We start from the raw sequence: 23,851 nt of genomic DNA, 5'->3' as shown, positions 1-23,851 counted from the left end.
CACTAAAACTAAAATCAAACACTGAAATTGAATTTCATTACACTAAAACTGAATTTCAAAAATTCAGTTACACTGAAACTGAATTTTAAGAATTTAATTACACTGAAACTGAATTTCAGAAATTCAGTTACACTAAATTGAAGAATTCAGTTATGAATTCACTTACCGAAACTGAATTAAGTGATGAAACAATTACACCTCGACTAAAATGCAATTACACCTTAATTAAAAAACAATTACACCTTTACTAAAACAATTACAATTCACTAAAACAGTTACACCTTTACTGAATTCCGTTTCACTAAAAAGAACACAGCAACCTTATCAAAAAAAAAAAAAAAAAAACAATACAACAAGCATTGAGATGAGAGGAATAGCCAACAATACAACGTCGTCCAATCACCTTACGCGCGACGAGTACACGACAATCGCCACTGCCTCGATCTGTTTCAACCTGCAAATTTGATTCATCATATTTCAGAACCATAATTTCATTCAAAATTCATTTAAAACTCATGTTTCACGAACTGAAACTGTTTCACTGAAACTGTTTCATCAATAAATGTTTAAATGCTCCTTAGCCATCAATAAAAAGATGGCTAAGGAGCATTTAAATAACATTTTAATCTTTAATTAAATAAGCATGACATTTACTACACCACCACCACCACAATCAACCAACCTGCAACAATTACCATACCAACAAACTTTCACACCCAGCTCTAAAGACCAAAAGAATCTACATGATAAAAGACATAAATTTCACATGATGGATATATAATAGATAAGATATATAAGACATCCATTGTTGAAAAATGTGCGGAAGTTCCAAAGTTCAATGTGATATTGAGAACCATCTACTTCAACTTTCTATTTCCGAAAATGCATATTAATGTCATACTGATTTTTTTATCAATGACATTGAACATTAATAAAAAACAAAATTATTAAGCATGAATCGAAGCCAAAAAAATGAACAAAACCATGTCTTAATCGCCACCACTTGCGGCGGAGCCGCCGCAGTGGCTGTGAGGTTCAATTTGGGGTTTTTTGATTCATCAACAATTGGACTAATCCAAACACATAGAATTGAAGAGCACAACGAGAAGAAGAAGATGGGTACCTGACTCGACGGAAATGGTCGCCGGAACATAGAGATCGTCGACAAGGATGTCGCCAGCTTCTCTCCTTCGAAACGGCGAGCCTAGTGGTCGTCCAAATCTTCTGATGGCACCAGTGGACTCGGGACGACGAGAGGAAGCCATCCATGGCGGTCCGGCACCTCGTCGTCGCCGGAACTGGCAGATCTCCGACGGGGAGCTCGGGTCTGCCTAGACCCGATCTGGTGTGGACGCTAGCTTTCATGGCGAGTGGAATACAGGGGGAGGAAGAGGGAGGAGAGACGAGAAGATCGGGATCGGTATCGCCGGCAACCGTCGCCGGACGACGGAGCACGCACCGGCGATAGCCACGCGGAGAGAGAGAGAGAGAGAGAGAGAGAGAGAGAGAGAGAGAGAGAGAGAGAGAGAATGTACAGAACTCAAAGAGAGAGAGAGTATGAGTGAGTCTGACCCTCTAGTGTTATAATCAACAGGAAAGACTAAAAAAGGGTAAAACTGGAACATTAAAAAAATATGGGTCAAACTATTAGTTGACTAGGGGGTTTTGGGAGAGATTAAATGTCCAATTGGGGGTTAGAAAATAGTTTTATTAAAGGTGGAGGTTTATAAATAACCAAGTTCAAACTTGGGGGTTTTAAATAGTTTACATTAAAAATAATTTTGCCATAACATAATACACAACTAAGGTTTTTTCTTGGGTATTGGAGAAGTGCCATTTTGCGTTCTAGAGAAGAGCCAAAAAATGAAGCATAAATGGTTAGAAAAAAGAGAAGAGAGAAATTAATGGATAATAAAAATAAATAAAAGATAAGGGTAAAATAGAAAAGAGTTGTCAAATTATTTTTCTCTCTCATCATTAAATAACATCAGAAATAATTAAATATAATAAATTAACTCATGGTTAATTTTATAAACACATGACGACATTTTAAATGGGAGGTGAGCATACACCTGAGTTAAAGGAGGTGAGCAAAATTGCTCTCTACAATCAAAGAAGGGAGTTGCAAGATAATAGCCCAGAAGGGAGTTTGTTATGGGTCACTTTTTATCTTGCAAAAGAATCTAGTGGTGAGATTGAAGCAAATAGCAAATGCTGATTAAAACCTGAGACTGGTATATAGACATCTGTGTAAAAGCAAATAATTTGAAGTGTATTAAGCATGCACAGACATTAACATCATTTACTGATCGATAATAATTCATATGTTTATCCAATATAATTTTTATTGACACAAAAGGAATATTCTACAATTATTTGAGAACCCAAAAATTCTCTAGGTTACTTGTAAAGTGTACCACTAAGACAAGATGTGTTGACACGTCAGCCAACTATGCGAATCTGATCAGAATTCAAATCTTTGTGCATACGATTCTTAAATTTGTTCATGAAAAGAAACTAGTTGGCCACCATCCATGAAAATGGTAAGTTCATTAATTAAGTGCCATTAATTAGGGATGTTTTGGATGAATCAGATCGGAAATATGGTGTTCCAATTCCAATCCAAAATATCTCAAAATGGAATTTCTATTCTAATTTTCATTTCAAAAAATCAGAATTTCAACATCTCATTCTAATTCAAAATTTTCGAATTTTTTAAGAATATCACATTTTTGAAACTAGCTTTCGAATAAAAATACGAAATTTTTGAAACAAAAATCAGAATTTTTAAACAAAAAATCAGAATTTTTACATTTTCTTAATATTTTTTAGAGCATATTCGGGAATTTTTTTTTTTTTTTTTTTTTTTTTTTTTTTGTGAATAATGATGAAATTAATTGCCTCATCTTCGATCTCCCCTCCCCCGTAATGGAAACAAAAAAATTAGTAATTACAAGTATAAAAATGTAGGTGTTTTTGTTAGAATTTATGTTATTATGATACACATATATTTATAATATACATATGTTTATAATTAGTCATATGTTTTTAATATATATGTATATGTATGTTTGAAATATATAGTAAAAAATTAAATAAATGATAAAATATATAAAATAAATACCGAATAAATTGACATTATTTACGAAATATCGAATTGGAATGCCTTAGGAAAAAATTTGGATCAAAATTCGGATTGGATTGGAATTTACAGAAACTCAATTCCAATCCAATTTTTTTTGGAATTTTCGGATTTCATATTTAATTCGGGCGTTCCAAAATTGAAAATTTTCAGATCGGAATCGGTCGAATTCTGATTTTTGAATCCAAATCGCACCCCTACCATTAATTAATGAATTTTGAACAATAGCGTTATAAGATATCACTGGATGTAGTTTAAAAAATAAAACTCTGGTTTATTTTATCTAAAAGAAAAGATAACTCATTAATAGGAAAATACTGTGTATTAATTTAACGGAAAAAAAAAAAAAAAAAAAAAAAAAAAAGCATTGAAGTACTTGGACTGAGTTTGCACCTATTGCACATCACTTATTCTTCCAATTGATCGATGACAGCCACCTGAAAACCTACAAAATTATGCCAAATTAAGTAATAATAGACGCAATCAACTGGGAACAGATAGAGCTGAGGCTAGAGGAAAATACAAAGCATTGTAAATCTAATTACATATAATCTAAGAGGAATATCAGGAGACAAGAGAAGCTAGTCGTTTGAAAAGCTTACAATTAATGTGAAACTTGAAACAATTAGGATGAAGTAATCCTTGCACAACTGGGCTAGTACTCCAACAACTGGCACATCTCTGTGATAGTTTGTTCGGGCATAGCAAGTTTTCAATCATCATCTTCTGGGTAAACTAATTATAAAAAGATGTTTGGTCAAATTCTGAACAAAAGAAAAATGATATGGATAAACAAGTTTCTTTTTACACATGCTTCAAAAAGCGTTTTTCACAACAACAATCGCACACTGGTTTCAACTGTTTTGCAACCAGAACAGTTGCGCAATGCCATCAAATAAAACTTGGCGACAATGTTGGTGAAGGTATATACCCTATGAACATGCCACCATAACCTTACTACAGAACAAGAAAAAGGAAAACAACATGGAATCCAATATATATACGAGGTAGCTACACAACATGGAATTGGTTGTACTTACAAGTTATAACTAGAATGAATATAATCTTGCACAACTGGGACACGGCTCTAGGCACATCTTCTCTTGATACGTTGTGAAAACCATGAATATCCAATTATGCTAGTTTTGTCAGGCGTCACATAGCTCCAATAATCCTTAATAGACTGATTAAGAAAATATTTCGTCAATTCTGAGTAAAAGAAGAAAGATACAAGGGTAAACAATTAAGTTTTTTTCTTTTTAGAAATGTGTCAGAAAGTTTTTTCACTACACCACACAGTTGTACAATACTATTTTGAATTGTTTTATAGTGAGAATGAATTAATTTCCTGTCATGAAAAATTTGTAGTTGAAAAAAAAAACAAGGTATACAAATAACAACTAATTAAGATAAAAGGAAAAGTATAAGAACAGATCATTTAAAAAGTTTGAAAAACAAAAAAACATAAAAACATTACTTTGGACATGTGGAATGTGAGAAATCTTGGCCCATTCTAGGTTGCTCTCTTTGGTGCATCTTTCCTCAAGTTGGGGACATCCACAAATCCTCAGAGTTTCTAATTTGATGAGGCGTTGCATAGCTTCGACTGTAGGTAGACACATCAGATTCTTGCAACTCAATATTTCCACGCACTCCAGAGAAGCAAGGTTTCCCAACCACTCTGGAAAAGTCTCCACTCCGTCAAAAGATTCTATTTTCAAATATGTTAGGGAAGTTGCGTATTGAATTTGTTGAGGCAGAGACTTGAGCTTAGGCCACCCCTGAAACTTTAATTTTTCAAGTTGTGGTGGAACCTGAAAATCTGCAGGGAAAGAATCAAGCTCTTCCAAGAACGGACCAATATGCAATTTCTTCAAACGAGTGAGGGAGCCTAGCCCCTTCGGAAAATATTTTAATTTCCCACAATACATTATTTTTAGATCAGAAAGAGAATGCATCTTGGATAGATCTTCTGCAACAGATATCAAATTGTCACAAGATTTGATAGTCAGCTTCTCAAGAAATGTGCAGGATGCAAGCCCACACGGTAGACTTGTTAACCCATGACAAAAATAAATCTTCAACTGACGGAGGGATGTGAGGTTGTCTAAACTTGGAAAAGTCTTTAGACTAGGGCAATTCTGTATACTCAACTCCTTGAGAGAGACTGGGATTTGTTGATCACTCCAAAGACTTGCTAATCTATCACACTCTGCAATGCTCAGTCGATGGAGGGATGTGAAGCTGTATAAGGTCGGGATAGATTGTAGACTCCTGCAATACGCTATAGACAACTCCTCAAGACTTTCTGGTTCACTCTGAAGATTCATAGTTGATTCACGGAGGGATAACGAAATGGATGTTAGCTCAGGGCACCAGCTTATTTTCAACATCTGAAGAGAGGGACAGTGTCTAAGCGCAACTTCTAATAATCTTTCACAATATTCGACTTCCAATACACAGAGTGATGGGGAGACATGTGTAAATGAAATGGATGCTAAACTAGCACATGCATATATATGCAACTCTTCAAGAGGGACTGTGTCTAGCCCATCAGGTAAATGACTCAGATTTTCACAACAATGAACTGAAAGTGACCGAAGAGACGCACAACAGCCAAATACATTCGGAGCAATACATTCTAACTCATCGCAATATCTTACCTCCAAAGATGTGATATTCTTGTTGTTCTTCAATATCCCTTCTGGGAGAGAAGTAAGCCCCGACATTTTTTCTATAATAAGATAAGTGAGAGTCGTCAATTTACTGCAGATATTTTCTATTGCCATGTTGTCCATGTGACCCATTTCCAACTTCTTGAGAGATGGAAAATGACTAGGAGCAATTGTCAATTTACGACAATTCCACGTAATCAACTCCTCAAGGCAAGGAAACACCACAACTTTTGTTGTTGGCATCACCGGTGCTTCCATCCATTCAATTAGCTCCACGCAACTGCCAATACGTAATGTTTTCAGTGCTGGAAATAAAGCTGGTGTTGTAGCCTTATCATTATCGTGAACATGATTATAACCATAAAACTCAACTCCAACACATTTTACGTTATCCAATCCCTCAATCTCAAGATTTTTAAGATTAGGTAGATGGCCGAGTATTGGGACTCCTTCACATTTTTGGCAGTCGCGTAATCTAATAATCTTCAAATTGTGGAGTGAAGGCAACCATGATGGAAACTTATCACCCAAGAAGTTTTCAATCCATAAGTTTTCCAAATTAGTATGCGGTTGGAGGCCTTCTAGTACATTCTCCTCATTGTTGTTGCCCACTAGCCTATCCTCCACCCATACAAATCTTAACTCACAGAGGTTTATTTTTGACACTAAATTTGCTTTCTTAGCTTCGTCTACATCCCTCACATGTTCCAGATTACAAATAACTAGCTTTCCTTTCAATTCATTCAAGCCAGCCAACTCCTCAATTCCAGGACCCATCTCCTTACCCGCACCGAAGCAAGGTAATGTGCGGAGATGAGTGAGTCGCTCCAATATTCCAGCTGGAACTTCCATGTCCCCATCAAAATAAAGATGCCTCAAGTTGATCAAATTTTGCAGTTCCTCTGGAAGTTTTTCAACAAAAGTATGACACATTCTTAACGTCTGTAGGTTATAGAGCTTGCCAATAGATTTGGGGAGTGCCTTAATATATGTGCTGGAAACATCCAGATACCTCAAGTGTATCAACTTGCCAATTGAAGTTGGCAACTTCATAATACCAGCGCCATATAAATTTAAGATACGTACAGCTGTAAACTGTAAGATATTACTAGGGACTTCTCCTTTCAAAAACAGACGCAATCTCCCAACACTTGTTTCTTGAATTCTTTCTAGTGCTGAAGAAGGAAGCCTTGCAACATGTCGAATCTCACGTGTATTATCCATCTTACTGAAGTCTTGAGTCAAACTCTCAGATTTGAATACAACTTCAGCAAGATCATGTACAAGATCGTGCATCTTGCAATTTATAATAATGCCATATTTATCCTTTGTCGCATCCTGAAATAAGGAGTTGTCCAATAGAATATCAAAATATTCATTGCCTATATCCTCCATCTCTAGATTACTTTTGTCCCAAGATGGGTGGAGTAATCCATGAGCCATCCAAAGTTGGATCAAGTTATCTCTTTCAATTTTGAAATCTTTCATAAACATTGAGCAATACGCAAAACATTGTTTCAAAGATGGTGATTTCAAGTTATCAAAACTCAACTTCAAAACCGACATGATTTTTTCCTCCCCTTCTGGTAGTTCCCATATTCTACTTTCTTGGATTGACAACCATTCATCTCTACTATTTTTAGAACGCATCATGCCTCCCAAAACCTGTAGACATGAGTTAATTAAAACTTCTATATAATATTAAATAGTTACTAAGGTGAAATTAAAAATACTAACAGTAAGCAATTATAGTTGAATCAAAAGTTTGACTATAAATTAACATTGTTTTGGATGGATGCAAAATGCAAAAGTGCTCTCCATTCTTTCATTAAAAAGTTAGTTCTGTTTTGACCAGCTTGGTTTGAGTTGTTCAAGTGGGTTCTTTTTGGACTGAAAGCCTATACAAGTGTTTAAAATCCTAGAAATCCTATTCAATAGCCTTTATCTGTGCAGTGTTATTCTCATTTTTGATTCCTTGAATTGATTTGTCTAATGAGATATGCGAAACAAAAGAAGGATCCTCCTGCTGGGAATTATATCCTACTCCCCCTTCATTGAAAATTGAGAGATGAATTGATTCATTCATCGGATCTGGACGTCCATGCTTCAATCAAAGAACAGACGCATGTATTTTATGACTTTTTTTTAACCTTTTGATCTTATTTTTTGCAGAGTATAATACTATAAATGGTTAATTGAGACCCATTCCTCAGTTTTAGGTTTTAACTCTTGAGTTTTAGCTCCCGTTCTTCGGTTAGATTTTAGGTTTTAACTCTTGAGTTTCGGGCATATACTATACCCTAAACTATAGAAATATACTCTAAATGTTGAATCTGTCAAAAATTGGATAAAAATGGGAAAAAATCATAAGAACCCCACGTCCATTCTTTTGTTAAAAAACAGATATCCTGCACAAGAGAATTTTTGTTCTATACATACCCATTTTACTGCTCATTGTACTCACTTTATTATATTCCATCTTTTTAAAAAAATGTTGACTGTTAGATATTTGGAGGGTGTTTAGGACACTCGTAGCTCATGGCTTGTGTAAGCTTCTATTAGCTACCTATGCTTGATGTTTGGACTTTAAACAAAGTATCTTTTATTGATGAACATAGGAGGGTACAAGTGGAGATGTAGATGTCTAGGACAATAGGACTTAGGACTAGTGGCTTTTAGTATGCCTCTAGCTTATATTACAATAGGCTTTCTCATCCTATTTATAGATGTTGCTAACCGACATACCCAAAGGACTTGGCCTTTCCTAGCCACAAATTCTTAGACTTCTATAGTTAAGATAGTTACTTATAGATTTATCTAGAATACTCTTTCTTCTTATCAAGCTATCTTCTAGATTTTTAGAATTATGTAGAACTATGTGGAATATTCTAGCTTTAATTTGTATGGGCTTTGAGAATGTCTCTAAAATTTTGTAGTATTTTCCAATAATGTGCATTAATTTTCAACATAGACATTTTCTAATAATACCACCCAAGAATACCTCATGTACCATAACCAATAACCTCACCAGATTTTTCTCATTATACCCATTCCCTTCAAGCCTCCTCCTCAATGACCAGCAGACCTGACCACCCACACCACCCAAAATTTCAGGGATGGCCCTGGTCGCCGGCCGACCTTCGACTTCGGCGAGAGTTACAGAGAAGGATAGTGAGAGAGAGAGAGAGAGAGAGAGAGAGAGAGAGAGAGAGAGAGAGAGAGAGAGAGAGAGAGGGCTTGGCACGCACAGGTGAGGGGGGGGGGGGGGGGAACCCAGGGGAGGGGAGGGGAGGGGAGGGGTCAGCGGGGACGGAGTTCCTTCCGGGGGCAGGTGGAGGGAGGGAGGGGTTGGCTTGGGTGGGTGGCTGGGTTATTTATTTATTTATTTATTTTATGTCGTACAAGGGTAAAATTAAATTTTAAAAGTTACAAAAAATATGTAAGTTAGTCAACAGCTTAGGGTACAAATAAAATTTCCCATATTTTTTAGTCCAATGTAAATATTATAATTTTTATTCTAGTTTTTGTAGATTAATAGGAATTCAATAATTTTTACAACAGAAGTTACTTACCAAGAGATAATGTGGGTATGTGGATGAGATGGAGAGGTTAATTACAATATCACCCTTAGCTTTTCAACCTATTATTAACTTTGTATCAAGCAATATTGGTAATATTGATGACTAAAAGATAAGAACTAAAAGAAAACATGCGTAAACTTGAAATTGATAATATAATAGTATCTATACCTTTGCCACTAGTGGTACACCCGCACATTTTCTTGAAATCTCCCTTCCAATTCTCTCCAGATGTGGAGCTATCGAAACATTACCATGAGGAAATGCTCTATTCTTTATTATGGACCAACATTCATCCTCATATAGAGTTTTCAAATCATACCTGCAAGTAGGGAGCGTTTCTGTGATTGATGCAGCAACATGGGCATTGCGGGTAGTGACAATAATGCTGCTTCCTCCAGCAGAATTGAGTTTTGATAAACAATTTATCAGAGTGTTCCATTTTTCAGAATCTTCATTCCAAACATCATCAAGTACTAGAAGATATCTCTTCTCTAACAACTCTTCTCGGAGATTTTTAACCAATGCCTCTCGACCTCCTATTCCGGCCTTTGTTGGCTCAAGTAACTCTAAGATCCGTTTTAAAATCAAATTCACGTCGAAAGTGTTGGATACACACACCCATATTTGTTTATCAAAGTGTCTTCTTATCTTCTCTTCATTGAATACTGACTTAGCCAAAGTTGTCTTCCCTAGGCCTGGCATTCCCACAATGGCCATAACCAAAGGATTTTCCTTATTGTTAGAGTTGGTAAAAATTGCAATTATATTTGACACATCCTTCTTCCTTCCAAAGATCTTTTCGTCGCTATCAAAGCTTGAGACGGTTTCCCTATTCCCCATACCTTGGGGGGTTGCATCTATTTTTTTTGCAACCAATCCAATGAAAGCTGCCTCACTCTTGAGCTCCACCAAAGATGCGTTGATACGCTTAATTCTATGTGCCATTTTCTGACGAAATAAAGTGGGATTAGAGGCTGAAAGGAAGTTTAGTAGCTTCTTCTTCATATGGTTTTGCAGTTCCACTTTGTGCCGAAGATCTTCATAATGGATTTCATCCAAAACATTATCAGCATCATCAGCTACATCTTTAAGTCTCTTCATCCAGTCTTCCACTGCCTTGCCCCGACCTTGTGGTTGGTGGGCAGCATCAGCTAAGAAGTCTTGAATGCTGGACAAAGATTGGCGGAGCTTTGTTAGTTCATTTTTGAATCCCCAGGCAAGACTGAATTCTTGAGAGGCAAGTGAAGCCACCTTCTTCAGTATTCCCTCCACAGGAAAGGTAACGACAGTTTCTAAAATCCTTCCTTCCATACTAATATGGTCAACACAAAGGGCAGAACAATAATGCAAAAGTGTAAGAAAATGAGATCAAAAGCTTGAAGATGCGCAGTACTTGAATGTTATGTAATTTGAAACTTTGAAATTGATGACTCCATGATTGGAATAAGGCCCCACTGACTACTTGTACTTTCTGCAAACATTTCATTTCCATTCACAAACTCCCTAATCAGTTATCACATAATGGTCCCTAGCTTGTTCCATTATTAGATTTTTCTCACTGGCTGGTTTTCCTTTTTTGTTTTATTTTTTAATTCTGATGGCGTGAATCCTCTGGAGGACAAGCCTCTGAAGACTAGAGCAGGACTCCACTTTAATCTGGAAAAGTAAAAGTTTCCATGTGCAGTACTCCACTTTTGAGGGGGTGCCCGCAATGATTTGATGATATCCCAACTTCACTAAGTCATTAATTAATGAATTAAGTACCATTCATATTAACATAAACAATAGTGAGACCCGGTAAATTTCTCAAACTTTATTTGAAGACTTTGGGAATTTGTTTGAAGAGTAAAATGTTTTGGGATAATTTTCAAATTTTTATGTTTTCTTTCAAACATTTTTGGTGAATTTTACATAATTATTTGTTTTACAAATAATGTTTCATTTTATAAATTCTTTTAAAGTTTGACTCGATTTTGACCAAATTTAAATATTTGGATTTTGACTTTAATTTTGATATGGTTGGGTAAAGCTCGAATCCTCGTTCAGAGAAGTGTGTGTCTATTCATTTTCAACCAAAAGTTGTACTATATTATCTAGAAAATCCATAAGAGTCATTGACATTTTGAATACTCCAGACTTTCATAGACTTTTCAAAAGTCTTGGCGATCAGAACATATATGGGTAGAACTTATAGATGGTTCTCGAAAAACAAGTAATTTCTTCTAGGCCTTTATTCTTTTTTTTAGGTTCATTGGGTTTTTTATTGGTTGAAACGTCCAGTTATTTCGGTAGGAATTTTATATCTTTATTTCCGTCTTAGGAAATAATTTTTCTTCCACAAGGGATCGTGATGTCTTTCTATGAGATCGCAGCTCTTTTTATTAGCTCATACTTGTGGTGCACAATTTTTTGGAATGTAGGTAGTGGTTATGATCGATTCAATATAAAAGAGGGCGTAGTGTGTATTTTTGGTTGGGGCTTTCCTATAAAAAATCGTCACATATTCCTCTGATTCCTTAAGAAAGACATTCAGTCCATCATAATAGAAATTAAAGAGGGTGTTTTTGCTCGTCGTGTCCTTTAAATGGAAATCAAAGGTCAGGGGGCCATTCCCTTGACCCGTACTAATGAGAATTTGACTCCACAAGAAATTGAGCAAAATGCTACCGAATTGGCCTATTTCTTGCATGTACCGAGTTAAGTATTTTGAAAAAAGGAACTGAAGAATGGATAGAATTCCCCCTTAAAAGTTAATGAAAGTCTTTGATTGAATACCCCTTATTTTTTTAAGGGTGATTTCGATATTAGTCCATTAAATTGCATTTTTTTAGAGTCTAACACCTTTACTTTTTTTTTAATAATAAAATCCCATATTTAAAATCATGTTCCATGTAGGATAACAATATTCCATTAGATTTCTACTATTTACAAATTATGTCATTATGTAATTAATATTTGTTTTCAGATTGTCACTCTTTAACTGCCATTAATTCTCCAATTTTCCTAGAAAATGAATCCTCTAAAGTTCATTAAACCGCTTAATTTTAGGCGTGTTATCTATATCATAACTAATCAGTTAGTTTTAGAGCATTTTTGTATATATATACATGGTCATTATAATGTAGGTGTTTTAATTCATATAGGTTCATTAATTTGTCTAGGTTATTTTTACTTAAAAAACTAGTAGGTGCACAAAATAAACATGAAAAAATCAGTAGGTGTACAAAATGAACACGCAAAAAAGCTAGCAGGTGCACAAAACAAGTATTTTCGTTAATCTTGTATTCTTTTTTGGGTAGTTTTCTATTATTAATATTACAATAATGCTAGTTGTCCCACATTTTTTTTTCCCACATTTGTATTCCACATGATGTGTCATTACTTTACTGGAAAGGTATTTCCTTTTTCTTTTTTAGATTTTATTTTTTAATTTTTAGTGTCCAATGTATGAATGTCATGTAAGATGTTATGAAATTGTAGTATAAAAATGTGGTAAGTGTAGCATTACTGTTAATATTATATAGATTTGATATTAAATATGATATAACAAAACTAATTTTTTTTTTAAAATGTTCCAATTTGAAACAACTAATTAACAATAATATCGTTTCAATAAAAAAAAAACTGAAATATTATTAATTAATAAAGATGAATAGTATTAACTACTCGTAATATTATCTAAATATGGCAAAGGGTATCTTAGGAAAAAAATAAACTTTTAGTTTTAAATTAAGCTGACTCAACCAACAATATAAGGAAAGTTGCTTATGTGGACACTAGTCAAAGGGTTAAACTTCCCAAAAAAAAATTATGGTGGTTTACTCTTAGGAAAAAATATGTTTCGGGTGGTTTATCCTAATTTACTATTTTTCTAATTCCACAAAAGTGTTTAAATTTTTTGAAAGTCTAGATTGAATACACCCCTAAAGACTTGAGTTTAGGAACCACTTCTATTACAATAATAGCCAGGGAAGACACATCAAAGTACTACATACCTTCCAAATTAGGGAAAGCTCTAAGCAACTTTTATGAACTTCAGGCGGTACAGGGGTGCTGCTGTTGGTCCCTCCAGCACCATCACCATCACCTATGTCAATACTCTGATTAATAGAGAAAAAGAGAAAAAAAAAAAAAAAAAAGAGGTAAAGTTAAACTTGAGTTATTAACAGAAAATGCTTCAAAACAAAAATTGTAGACCACTGAGAAATTAAACTTAAGTTAAACTGCGTTCCCGTTGTTAATGTTTGCCACGCTCAAGTTGATAACAATTCTGCCTAGAGGCTACAGCAGACCAATTATGTAAAAGTAATAAGCAAATTGAATCAAAAGCTTGAAGACGAACTATAGATTTATATAAATATAGGGATATATATTTATATATATAAAGATATATTTCTTCTACTTAATTTTCACTTTTTCTATATTGGTGACTTGGTGGCTCTATTATTGGTATATATATGGGCCCCCATTAATTACTTTTGCTTTCTGCAAAGTGCAAACACTTCCATTCACCTTATCCCATAATCATCCCTAGTTAGCTTGTCGCATAATTAGATTTTCTCAATGGCTGAGACTTGTGCAAATTTCAGACTTCTAATCTGAACCTTCCAATAATCTTTTGTGGCTGAGATCTTGCCGCATAACTATTTTCTTTTACCCAAAATAATATTAAAAACTTAAAAAGAAGAAAAGAAAAAAAGAACAGCTATCAGCACACTGCTCACTACCCGCCGCAGCCATACAGCACGCTACCTCTCTCCCGACCACCCTTCTCACCTCCTCCCCTTTCTTTCTCTCTCTTCCCTTCTCTCCTCTCTACACTCTATCTCTTACCTCCAGATCGGAGTCCCAAGATTATGATGTGTAGGCGGTGTAGGCGGTGCAAGCGGTGCGACGGTGGTGGCGGAGCGGCGGACGTCCCTGCAATAGCAATAAGCTAAGTTCACTATACAAATCCAGCTAAGAGAGACAATGAAAAGCAGTTTAGTGATAAGGGTTTTGTATATTAATGACAGATTTGAAACGTGGGAAAACTACTCCAAATAATTCACATTAGAATTGCTACACTTGTAAAATGAATTGCTCCGAACGCAGAGTCGCCGGCTAACAGCATATAAAGAGAAGTTGCAAACATAAAAGAGAAAATGACATACTCTGCTTCTGGGTTTTCCAGCCCAAGCTTGTCCCAATTCTGAGTTAGTTTCCTTCTCTTCTTCAGCCAAAATCTTCCTCTCAAACTCAAAATGAAATCACTGCGGGATATAACTCCAACTTCTGTTGACTTTCCCTGTTTTGTTTTTTTTCATCTTTTTCAAGTTTTTAGGTTTTTTATCACAAATAATCTCTTAACTTTTACCAAAATATCTATTTGATCCTTAAAGTCTATTTTTACTTAATCTGATCCTCCATATTTACCACCACCAAGAAATAAAATTTCGAATTTCGAAGAAATTTCTACGAAAATTTCTATTTGGATGGAAATTTCGACAGAAATTATTATTAAAATACGAAAAATTTTGAATAAAACTTTACTATATGTTTATTTAACATATTATCTACTACATTGATAAAAAAACATTAAAAAAACCAAATTATATAATAAGTCTCATGTGATATAAGATGAAAGCAAATACTGTTAAATAAAATTAGTATAATGAATAAATGAAATTAATATATTTTTAATATTCTATAATTTATACACTAAACCCTATATACTTTATAATCTATACTCTATATTGTTTAAGATATAATATAAGATATTAGGGTTTAGGTCCATTAGGATATTTTTAATTATTTTTTATATAAAAATGTATTAGACTTTATTATTTTAGGATTTAAAAACAACTACACGAAACCCCAAAATGGCCAAACGAAACCCCAAATCATTTTTTTTTTTCAATTGCCCAAAAGCCTCAAACTCCAATAAAAAAAAATCTTTTACTTTGTTTTCTTTTTTTTTTTTTCTTTTTTTTTCTTTTCTTTTTTTTTTCTTTTCTTTTTCTTTTCTTTTTTTTCTCTTTCCTTTCTTATCTTTCCCCGTGGCTGACTCTCTTCTTCTATCCTTCATTTTCTTTCTTCTTCTCCTTCTTTGCTGCTGCCTGTGACTTCTTCTTCTTCTTTTTTTTTTTCTTTCTCTCTCTCTCTCTCTCTCTCTCTCTCTCTCTCTCTCTCTCTCTCTCTCTCTCTCTCTCTCTCTCTCTTTCTCACTCACTCTTATTCCTCTATATTTCTCTCTCTACATCTCCATCACCACCCTCAGCCTTACCCTCATCTCCCCCCTGCCGCCGCCCCCTGCCGTCGAAACCCACCAAAAACCAATTGCTTTCAGCCCCTCATCTCTTTCTCCCTCATCTCCCCCATGTCGCCCCCTACCGCCGCCCTCTCTTTCTCCCTCGATCTCACACGCCGAAAATTTTGGCGAAATTTGGAGGATTTCGGAAATTATCACGAAAAATCGACGATTATACGTTTCGATTTTGACCCCTCCTCAAATCGAAATTTAAACCCTTAACCACCATACATAACCTATTTGGTCCTTAATTACATAATCTATGTCTACCTAATTACTCAATCAAGTCCTAATTTACATAAACCAAGGCTAATTAAAGAGAAATTTGAAAAACTAACTCATTTTTTCAAATGACTTTTTATCACAAATAGTCCTTTAAATTTGGCTTTTTCTCAAATTTTTGGGAGTATTGCTCAGCCACAAAGAGGAAGAAAAAACAAAAGAGGAACATAATATTATCTTTCCGTTAGCTTCTGATTATGCAATTTGTCGAATTCCCCCTTAAAATATTAATCATCAATTTGGTCCCTAAAGTGTATTTTCACTCAATGTCATCCCTCATCTTTTCCACCGAACATCAATTTGATCCCTAGACACGTTTTGAAAATTCGTCAAATATTTGCTGAGTATTTCATGCAAACTTGATTTGTTTGAATTCTCGCTTTGATAGCTTTAAGACGTTCTCGGAAAAAGGATTTGTAAAATGGTTTTAAAACTAGGACATTCCAAAATTTGGGAGTGTTTTTGAGAAAAAACACGATTTGTGAAAGGTATTCATTTTCTATTTTACTTTTATGTCCACTCATTGAGGTTTTTCTCTCACAGTTTCTTTGTTTTGTGTTAACCTTTCCCCCAGATAGGAGCGGTCGAGCCAATGACGTCGAGGCAACTACACTACATTCTGTAGACATTGTAGGTTTGGTACGTGTTCTCCATGTGGTTAGTTGGGTAAAAATATTGTCTTTTAGTTGTGAGACTCTGATGACCCATAGAAAATGATGGATATATGATTGTGTTTGTATAATTTGGACGGGTCAAAGACCTTTGTTGGTTGTGGTTGGGGGTGACTGTTGAGGAATAGAAGTGTATTTTCCACGTATTTTATGTTAGGAATAATCGAAATTTTAGGGAGGGTCTGTCTAAATTTTTTGAGAAATTTTTATTGTTGGTTAACGGTATTTGAAATATAAGAAATTAAAGGGTAGGTTTTGGATCTCACAAGATCATTCCGGGTTTCAGGATGGAATATGAGGTCGGTCCTATCATAAAGCAAATATGATTAAACTTGTGATTCATTAGATAATATTAAAATTACAAAACCAAAATGTAAAGAAGTTGTACAACCAAGTAAAGCACATGACAAAAAACCAATTTCTCTCAATCTCAATATCAAACTAAGATAAACTACGTACAATGAAAACACAAAAACAACTAGCTACAAAAAAAAAAAAAACTAAACACTTCTCCCCCGTTTTTGGCTAGGAAAGCCAAAGGGACCTAACTATCCTCATGCATAGTATCCTCGTTGTCCTGAACATAGGGATCCAAAACAGAAGAGGAAGGTGTGCGACCCTGAAGGATGGTCTGAAAGCCATCAAGTCTAGAATCAATGGCATCAAAACGAGTAAAGACCTGCGAAACTACTCCAGCAATGTATGCATGCATGGATGCAAAATCAAAGGGAACCAGATTAGAAGAAGAGGATCCAGCGAAAGTAGAAACAAAGGGAATAGAAGACGGAACAGTAGAAGCATCCTTAACAGGCTCAAGTGGAGGCGGAACAGAGAAGTTGTCGCTCTTTGAAAGAATATTGTCATTGACAACACTTTCCCCAGCAGTACTATCAATAACCCCACTAAAATCAACTTCAGCAGCCTCAAACATTTTAGTGAGAATTCGAGGGAAAGGAAGTCCATTCTGTAAACCCTTTCTTTTGCCAAAAGATGCATGAGACTGGAGCCTCTCAAAGATAAGATCCATAGCAGGAACTTGAATATTATAATCAAAGAACAAGAGGATTAAAGCAACATGCTCAAAGGGAATTTTAGACGAGTTCGTCTTGGGCAATAGGTAATACCGGAGGAAATAGTTGCACTCTTGGTACACTATGTGAACTTTCCCAGAGGGAAAGAAAGTCTTGCTTGAATCAAATTGAGAGGTGTCAACAAACATGGTCTTGACCATTTGGTTATGACGTATTGAAGAGTAGTCAAGGCTTGATTAAAACTACCACAGTCAATAGGCCAAGCCAGAGGAAGACCGAGGGTGGTGGGAATGATCTCAGCTAAGATTCAACTTTCTTACCCTACACAAAGACATGAGACTGAGACTAGTCTGTGTAATTGCTATAAAACTCTTGGATCATGGAAATACTAGGATGTCAAGTGTAAGTAAGGGCGACCCAAGCATACCATTTCCTTTTTCGAAGCATAGCCTGAAAATCCAAGCTAAAATCATCAAGCTTGAGTGTTTGCTCAACTATATATTAGAGACTTACAAGAATTGACACGAGACCAGTAATGGAAACATGTTGCATTAGGAACAGATAAGAAGGATAGTCCTCCTCAGTACAAGCCCTTTTCAAAGATGAAGAGGCTTTGGTCTTGGGTTTACTTGGTTTTGGAGCCATAATTCCTAACCCAAACCCAAGCCATGGCACAATCTCACAACAAACAAAATTGAACTCAAATTCAGCCACACCATCATCAACAACCACCAACAGTGCAAATTCCATATGATGCATAAAATTCATAGAATTCATAATATTCAAAAGATGCACAAATTTCAAAATTTTCAAAGCACGCATGACATACCCAACATCATTTAAGAAAACCCAACTTCAAAGGAGTACAATTCAATATCAAAATCCATGAGAAATAAGGAATAATCATGAACATCAAGAAAGTCATAGAAAATTCCAACAACCCAACCAAGACAAGCCAACAATTACACAATAACACAAAGTTCAAGCCACGAGAAAGAAATTGAAGGCCAAAATTACATCCAAAATGATGAAAAATTGAAATTCAAAGCAGGAATAATATACCCACAAGCAAGCACAACCATCCAAGCCCAAAATTCAAGCACCCAAGAGCAACACATCAAGAGTAACTCAAGTTAGAAATATGTTAAGAACCAAAAAAATTTGGAGATATTGAAGAAATTTCAAAAAACCCAAAAAAAACCTCACCTTTGGAGCCCTAGATCTGAAAATCACACACAAAAACCCCAAAAACTAGAAACAAATGGTGGATAATCTACTATGAGTGCTGAAAAAATGATAGATGAAAAGATTTTGGCTCTTTTTCAAGCTAAACTTGAAAATTTTAAGAGATGAGAATGATGATTTTGGAAGTGAAAAAGAGAGAATAGGAAAGGGGGGATTTGTTCGAATGAAGAAGAGAGAGAAAGAGAATCTCTTTTGTGAAAGTCACGCAAATGTACAGGAGCGACTAGTCGCACGGTCACAGAGGCAAACCAAATAAACGAAGCGCTTTGGTCGACTGATCGGTCACTGACATAACCAAACTAGCTAATCCAAAGCACTTTGTCGATCGATCAAAGCCTGGCTGACCGATTGCAGCCAATAACCATTTAACCATTTTATGTACCTGAAGTAAGACTTGAAAAAACATCTGAACCAAAGTTTAAGAACAATTCACCACATACTCCCCCTCAACTCATGCCTTATGGAAAACAAATAAATTCTATACTAAATGAATTCAAACAAATGCAATGCATAAGAGATATTAATGTCATTTTGTGTGTGCACTTAGATCAATTCAAACATGATAAAGTTTTGAAATCACAAGCTAAAGACACCGAAGAACCATACCTTAGCTCTCGTTGATTCTTGATTGTACGCACACATGACATTAGCACTTTAAACCGATAATTCAAATCATGTACTTATTTAGAATATATGATCTAAGAACATGTTGCAAGCTAAAAAATGATAAATAAGGCAAGAATGAGATGTACTTTAAACAATAAAATGGGCTTTGCACAACACTTCTCATTCTCTTTTTTTTTTTTTTTTTTTTATAAGACAAGACTTTTTCTATTTTTTTTATTCCATCTTACTAAAACTAGGTAGCTACTTTCAAAGAGAATAGGTATATCAATCCAGATACCCCCAATGATAGCTTTCACACTAGTCAAGTAGATTTATGCCCTTTTCAACTGTTCACCAAACACAATATGCTAAAAATAAAATCACCTGAAGATTACACAATGTGTTTAGAGGAACTATGCTCTCACAAGACAAATGAAAATGATCATAAGAAGAAAGTGTCCATGCAATGTGTAGGCAAAATAAATTAAGTTTTGTCTTAAGAGGTAAGATTTGTTCCTTCTAAAGAATATACAAGTGATTACTTTGATTATCATGAAAGAATTGAAATTCATGCACTCACAAAGACATAAGGCATAATATGCATGATATGAATATTTTTTTTAAGGGTTAAATACAAAAATGATCCATGAACTTTACAGTGAATCTCAATTTGGTCCACTAATTATAAAAAATGTCAATTTGATCCACGAACTTTTCAAGTTGTACCAAAGCAGTTCAAACGTTAACTTCCATCGAAAAATTTAATGAAAACTGGTCATGTGCACAGCAAGTGACCACATTTTCAGAGGCATTTCAATTCGTTCATCACATTTTCATGTGACCAATTCTGTTAATTTTATGATGGAAGTTAACGTTTGTACTGTTTTAGTACAACTTGGAAAATTCGTGACTAAATTGATACTTTTTATAGTTAATTGACCAAATTGAGAATCAGTGTAAAGTTTGTTGACCATTTTTGTATTTAACCCTTTTTTAAAAATAAAACTAAAGAAAAAACAATGCATTAAATGCAACAATGCTTCTATTTCTAATGATTCACACAATGAAAAACAAAGGCAAGGGAATTAGAGAAGCATCAGTCAATAGCACAAATTCCAATTGCTTCCTAAGAGACTCAAATCCAAGGTTGTCAAGAGGTTTTGTAAACAAGTCTGCAAGTTGATGCTCAGAAGCGACAAATTCAATGGTTAAGACATTTTGCTATACCAGATCACGAATGTAATGGTGACGAATATTAATGTGTTTAGTGCGAGAGTGTTGAACATGATTTTTAGCAATATTAATGGCACTCGTGTTATCACAATCTGCATCAGAATACCCTGCAAGCTCAACATTAGTGTCATAAGAATACTAGATACCATAACGGATAATCTATTTCACAACATCTTTATGAGACTCTTTAGGATCTGACTGAAATCTCGCACAGACTCCAACACTATAAGAAATACTTGGTCTACTTGCAATGCACAAGTAAAGCAAACTCTCTATCATTCTTCTATACTCAGTCTAATCAACTTAATTTCTTACCCATGAGATCTCTACTAATCTTGGCAGTTGTAACGACCCGATCCAAATTTTCACTAGAAATTTAAATTTTTATTTAATTATTTTTTTTAAGAGGTCTTCTGTGAGACCCGGAAATTTTCAAATTTATTTTGTGATTTTTCCTTATTTTCAAAAAAGGTTTTATAGAATTTATTTATCGGAAAATCTAATTTTTCCACCTTGAGCTTTAATTGTTTGACCAATTTTGACTAGGGTTTTGACCCAAGTTAGAACTTTAAAAGGTAGTACTTTTACTCACAAACCCAACGGTGCAAGTCTCGTATTATTCCGAGTCCGGGAGATTATTTTATGAATTTCCCAAAATTTCTTTTTCTCTTAGTTTGTGGAGCTTGAAATTTTCGAAATTTTTCTAAAGGGCAAATTGGTAATTTGACCTCATAGTTAATTAGTACTAGTTGATACGAGTCCGTAGTATTTTTCGGGGTATTTTTCCGAGTCCCGAGCTATTTTTAATTAATTTTTGAAGTTGAGAAAAATAGGAAAAAGAAAATAAAATAGGAAAAACACCAGATCGCGCCACGTGGCACGATCTGGAGCGTCCAACGATGCATGGCAGCAAGATCTAATGGCTGCATGTGCAGCCAAGTGTCAAAGCCTTCGCCACGTGTCAATTTCTCATTGGCCCATTTTGTGACGGTTGACTTGAGTCAACCCAGTCAACTCGGATGAGTCAACCGAGTTGACTCACTCACTCTCCCTATAAATAGCAACGCACCCCCAGCTGATTTCCTCACAATTCAGCCGCACGCTTCCCAAGAGAGAGCTTCTCTCTCCTCTCTCCTCCTTTCTCTCTCTTCTTCAATCTTGTTTTGAGTTTATCTTGAGTTCTGGAGCTCCGATCGACGATCCGATTTCGCCTACGCGATCGTGGCGACGAGCTCTTCAATTCTAGTAGTGTGAAGGCTATGTTTTGGTGAAGTTTTAAAAAAATCATTTCTGAGCTCCATAGGTAATTTCTTGATCCCTGTCGAATTTCTGCTAAATTTTGTTAAATTAATCTCTTGTTAATTAGGCTATTTTAATCTTGTTACTTAGCAAGTCTAGTAGTACCGAGACTCTGCCCGTGGGAAGTCTTCAACAGGTATACCCTCAACCCAGCTTATTTAACCTGCTGTTATTTAAGTTGTGGTTATAGACGGAACGCTGTTTAACTGTTGTTATCAAATGAACTTAATAAATATTGAGGCCATATCAGTGGTAACCAAATAACGTGATGACTAAGGTCAGTCCATGAGCATACAGGCGTTGGGTACTGAGCCAGAGCTCCCTCATTTTCCCCATGCACTGACCTGGTCACGTTGTAGGTTCATATCTGATCAACCTCCTCGACAATAAATTAAAATAGATATAGAAACCACACGGTCTGACATGACTGTTTGCCTCGGGGTGCAAGGTCATATCGGATTAAGAATTCAGAGAAGCCTAGCAGTTACGCTAGTGCCAAACCTCTGAATTATACCTGGTCTTAACAGACAAGGTCATCGATTTACGTGAAGACCGTTTTTAACACCAGTTGTTGTCAAACTAGGAACTCCAGTTACCTAAAGGAGATCGTTGCGACGTGGCAAATTGTGATTTGTACTCGAAAACAAGCAAAAGCTTTGGACCCTAGGTAGGGGGACAACATACTCTGACTAGTGGATTTCCTGCATGTACTATATAATAAATACTGTGTGATAAAGATGCATGTTTTTGATTGGCATATCTGCTTGGTTTTATGATGATGAGAATGATGACTGTTATGCATATTCTCGTGAGATTGTTATTGTGTTTGACTTGAGAGTGAAAGGTCCCTTACGGTAGACCCTGGGTTTCGATCCCCAAAACCTCATGAGGGGTTGTACGGACGGACTGGTCGATTGTCCTTCTTGGGAGGCCAGTCTAGGCGGTACAACCATGAAATGGCCACTTTCGCTACCCTGTCCCAGTCAAATGACTGCAGGACTTTGTTATGTTTTTGTGAGAGGGTAGTTAGCCCTAACGGCTGGTCAACAGGTATGATTCTGAACTTGGGCCCGGAAAACTGTATTTTGAAAATTGTGTGAGCATGCTACTCGTTTTACAAAGCTTGACAACTGGTTTGTGTTGTGCATTTGATTTTAAATTATCTCAAACTATTTTTCAAACCTAGCAGGGAGTTCCCTGAGGGGGAGCAATGAACGTATGTGATGCTCACCCCTACATTGTTGTTTTTTTTCCCTCTCAGGTGCTGTGCGTGTGGACTTTGACGGCCTCGATTGAGGGGTGGTGGTGCGGTCTCGAGCTTGTCAATTCCTGTGTTCCTGTTTAGTCAGTATATTTTCCTTGGGCAGGTCCTTGGTGTCCTTTTACTATCTTTATATACCCTTGGTCATATCTTGTATATACACTGAGTCCTTGGGTTGTCTACTTTTGAATTATCGAGTCTATATAAACAGTTTCTTTGAAGTTACTCTAAACAATAGTAGCTCCGAGGGTTGGTTTAATTCTAAATTAATTATTTCTGAATAAATTTTCCGCTGCAAACTCAAGCACTCTGATCCAACCCATTTTTACTAAACCAAAAGGCTTAACCTATTTTGTGGATATTTGGGATTATAACACCGGGGGATTGGTTGTTGTAGTCTCTGGTATTCTCAAGATAGGTGCCTCTGTTACGTTCCCGGGTTTCGGGGCGTGACATCTTCAAAGAATGTTGATTTGTATTTTAAAGAATTTTGAGATTTATTTGGAAAATAAAAAGGGTTTTCATTTAAATTTAAA

General features: G+C 35.5%; 1 protein-coding gene across 4 annotated transcripts; it reads right to left on the bottom strand.

Annotated features, from left to right (window-relative positions):
• Window positions 1–3,433: 3,433 nt before the first annotated feature.
• On the bottom strand, window positions 3,434–14,686 carry LOC147292465 (putative disease resistance protein RGA3). 4 transcript variants are annotated; one of them, XM_086234584.1, is made up of 8 exons: window positions 14,552–14,686; window positions 14,232–14,318; window positions 13,394–13,498; window positions 9,567–10,710; window positions 4,620–7,482; window positions 4,183–4,325; window positions 3,745–3,877; window positions 3,434–3,587 (listed from the first exon to the last, which is right to left on the bottom strand). In XM_086234584.1, exons 4-6 carry the CDS (start codon window positions 10,707–10,709, stop codon window positions 4,318–4,320), a joined length of 4,014 nt encoding a protein of 1,337 aa, XP_086090710.1. In that variant the 5' UTR covers window position 10,710; window positions 13,394–13,498; window positions 14,232–14,318; window positions 14,552–14,686; the 3' UTR covers window positions 3,434–3,587; window positions 3,745–3,877; window positions 4,183–4,317. The 4 variants fall into 4 exon arrangements, with proteins under 4 accessions (XP_086090710.1, XP_086090711.1, XP_086090713.1 ...); XM_086234585.1 differs by having other exon boundaries at window positions 13,394–13,485; XM_086234586.1 differs by lacking the exon at window positions 3,745–3,877 and having other exon boundaries at window positions 3,437–3,587.
• Between the last annotated feature and the right edge of the window lie 9,165 nt (window positions 14,687–23,851).

Source organism: Dryas octopetala, chromosome 2 (assembly GCF_963921425.1).
Source record: "Dryas octopetala chromosome 2, drDryOcto1.1, whole genome shotgun sequence".
In the NCBI taxonomy this organism is placed as follows: Eukaryota; Viridiplantae; Streptophyta; class Magnoliopsida; order Rosales; family Rosaceae; genus Dryas; species Dryas octopetala.
This window is presented reverse-complemented; position numbering and strand designations above follow the sequence as displayed.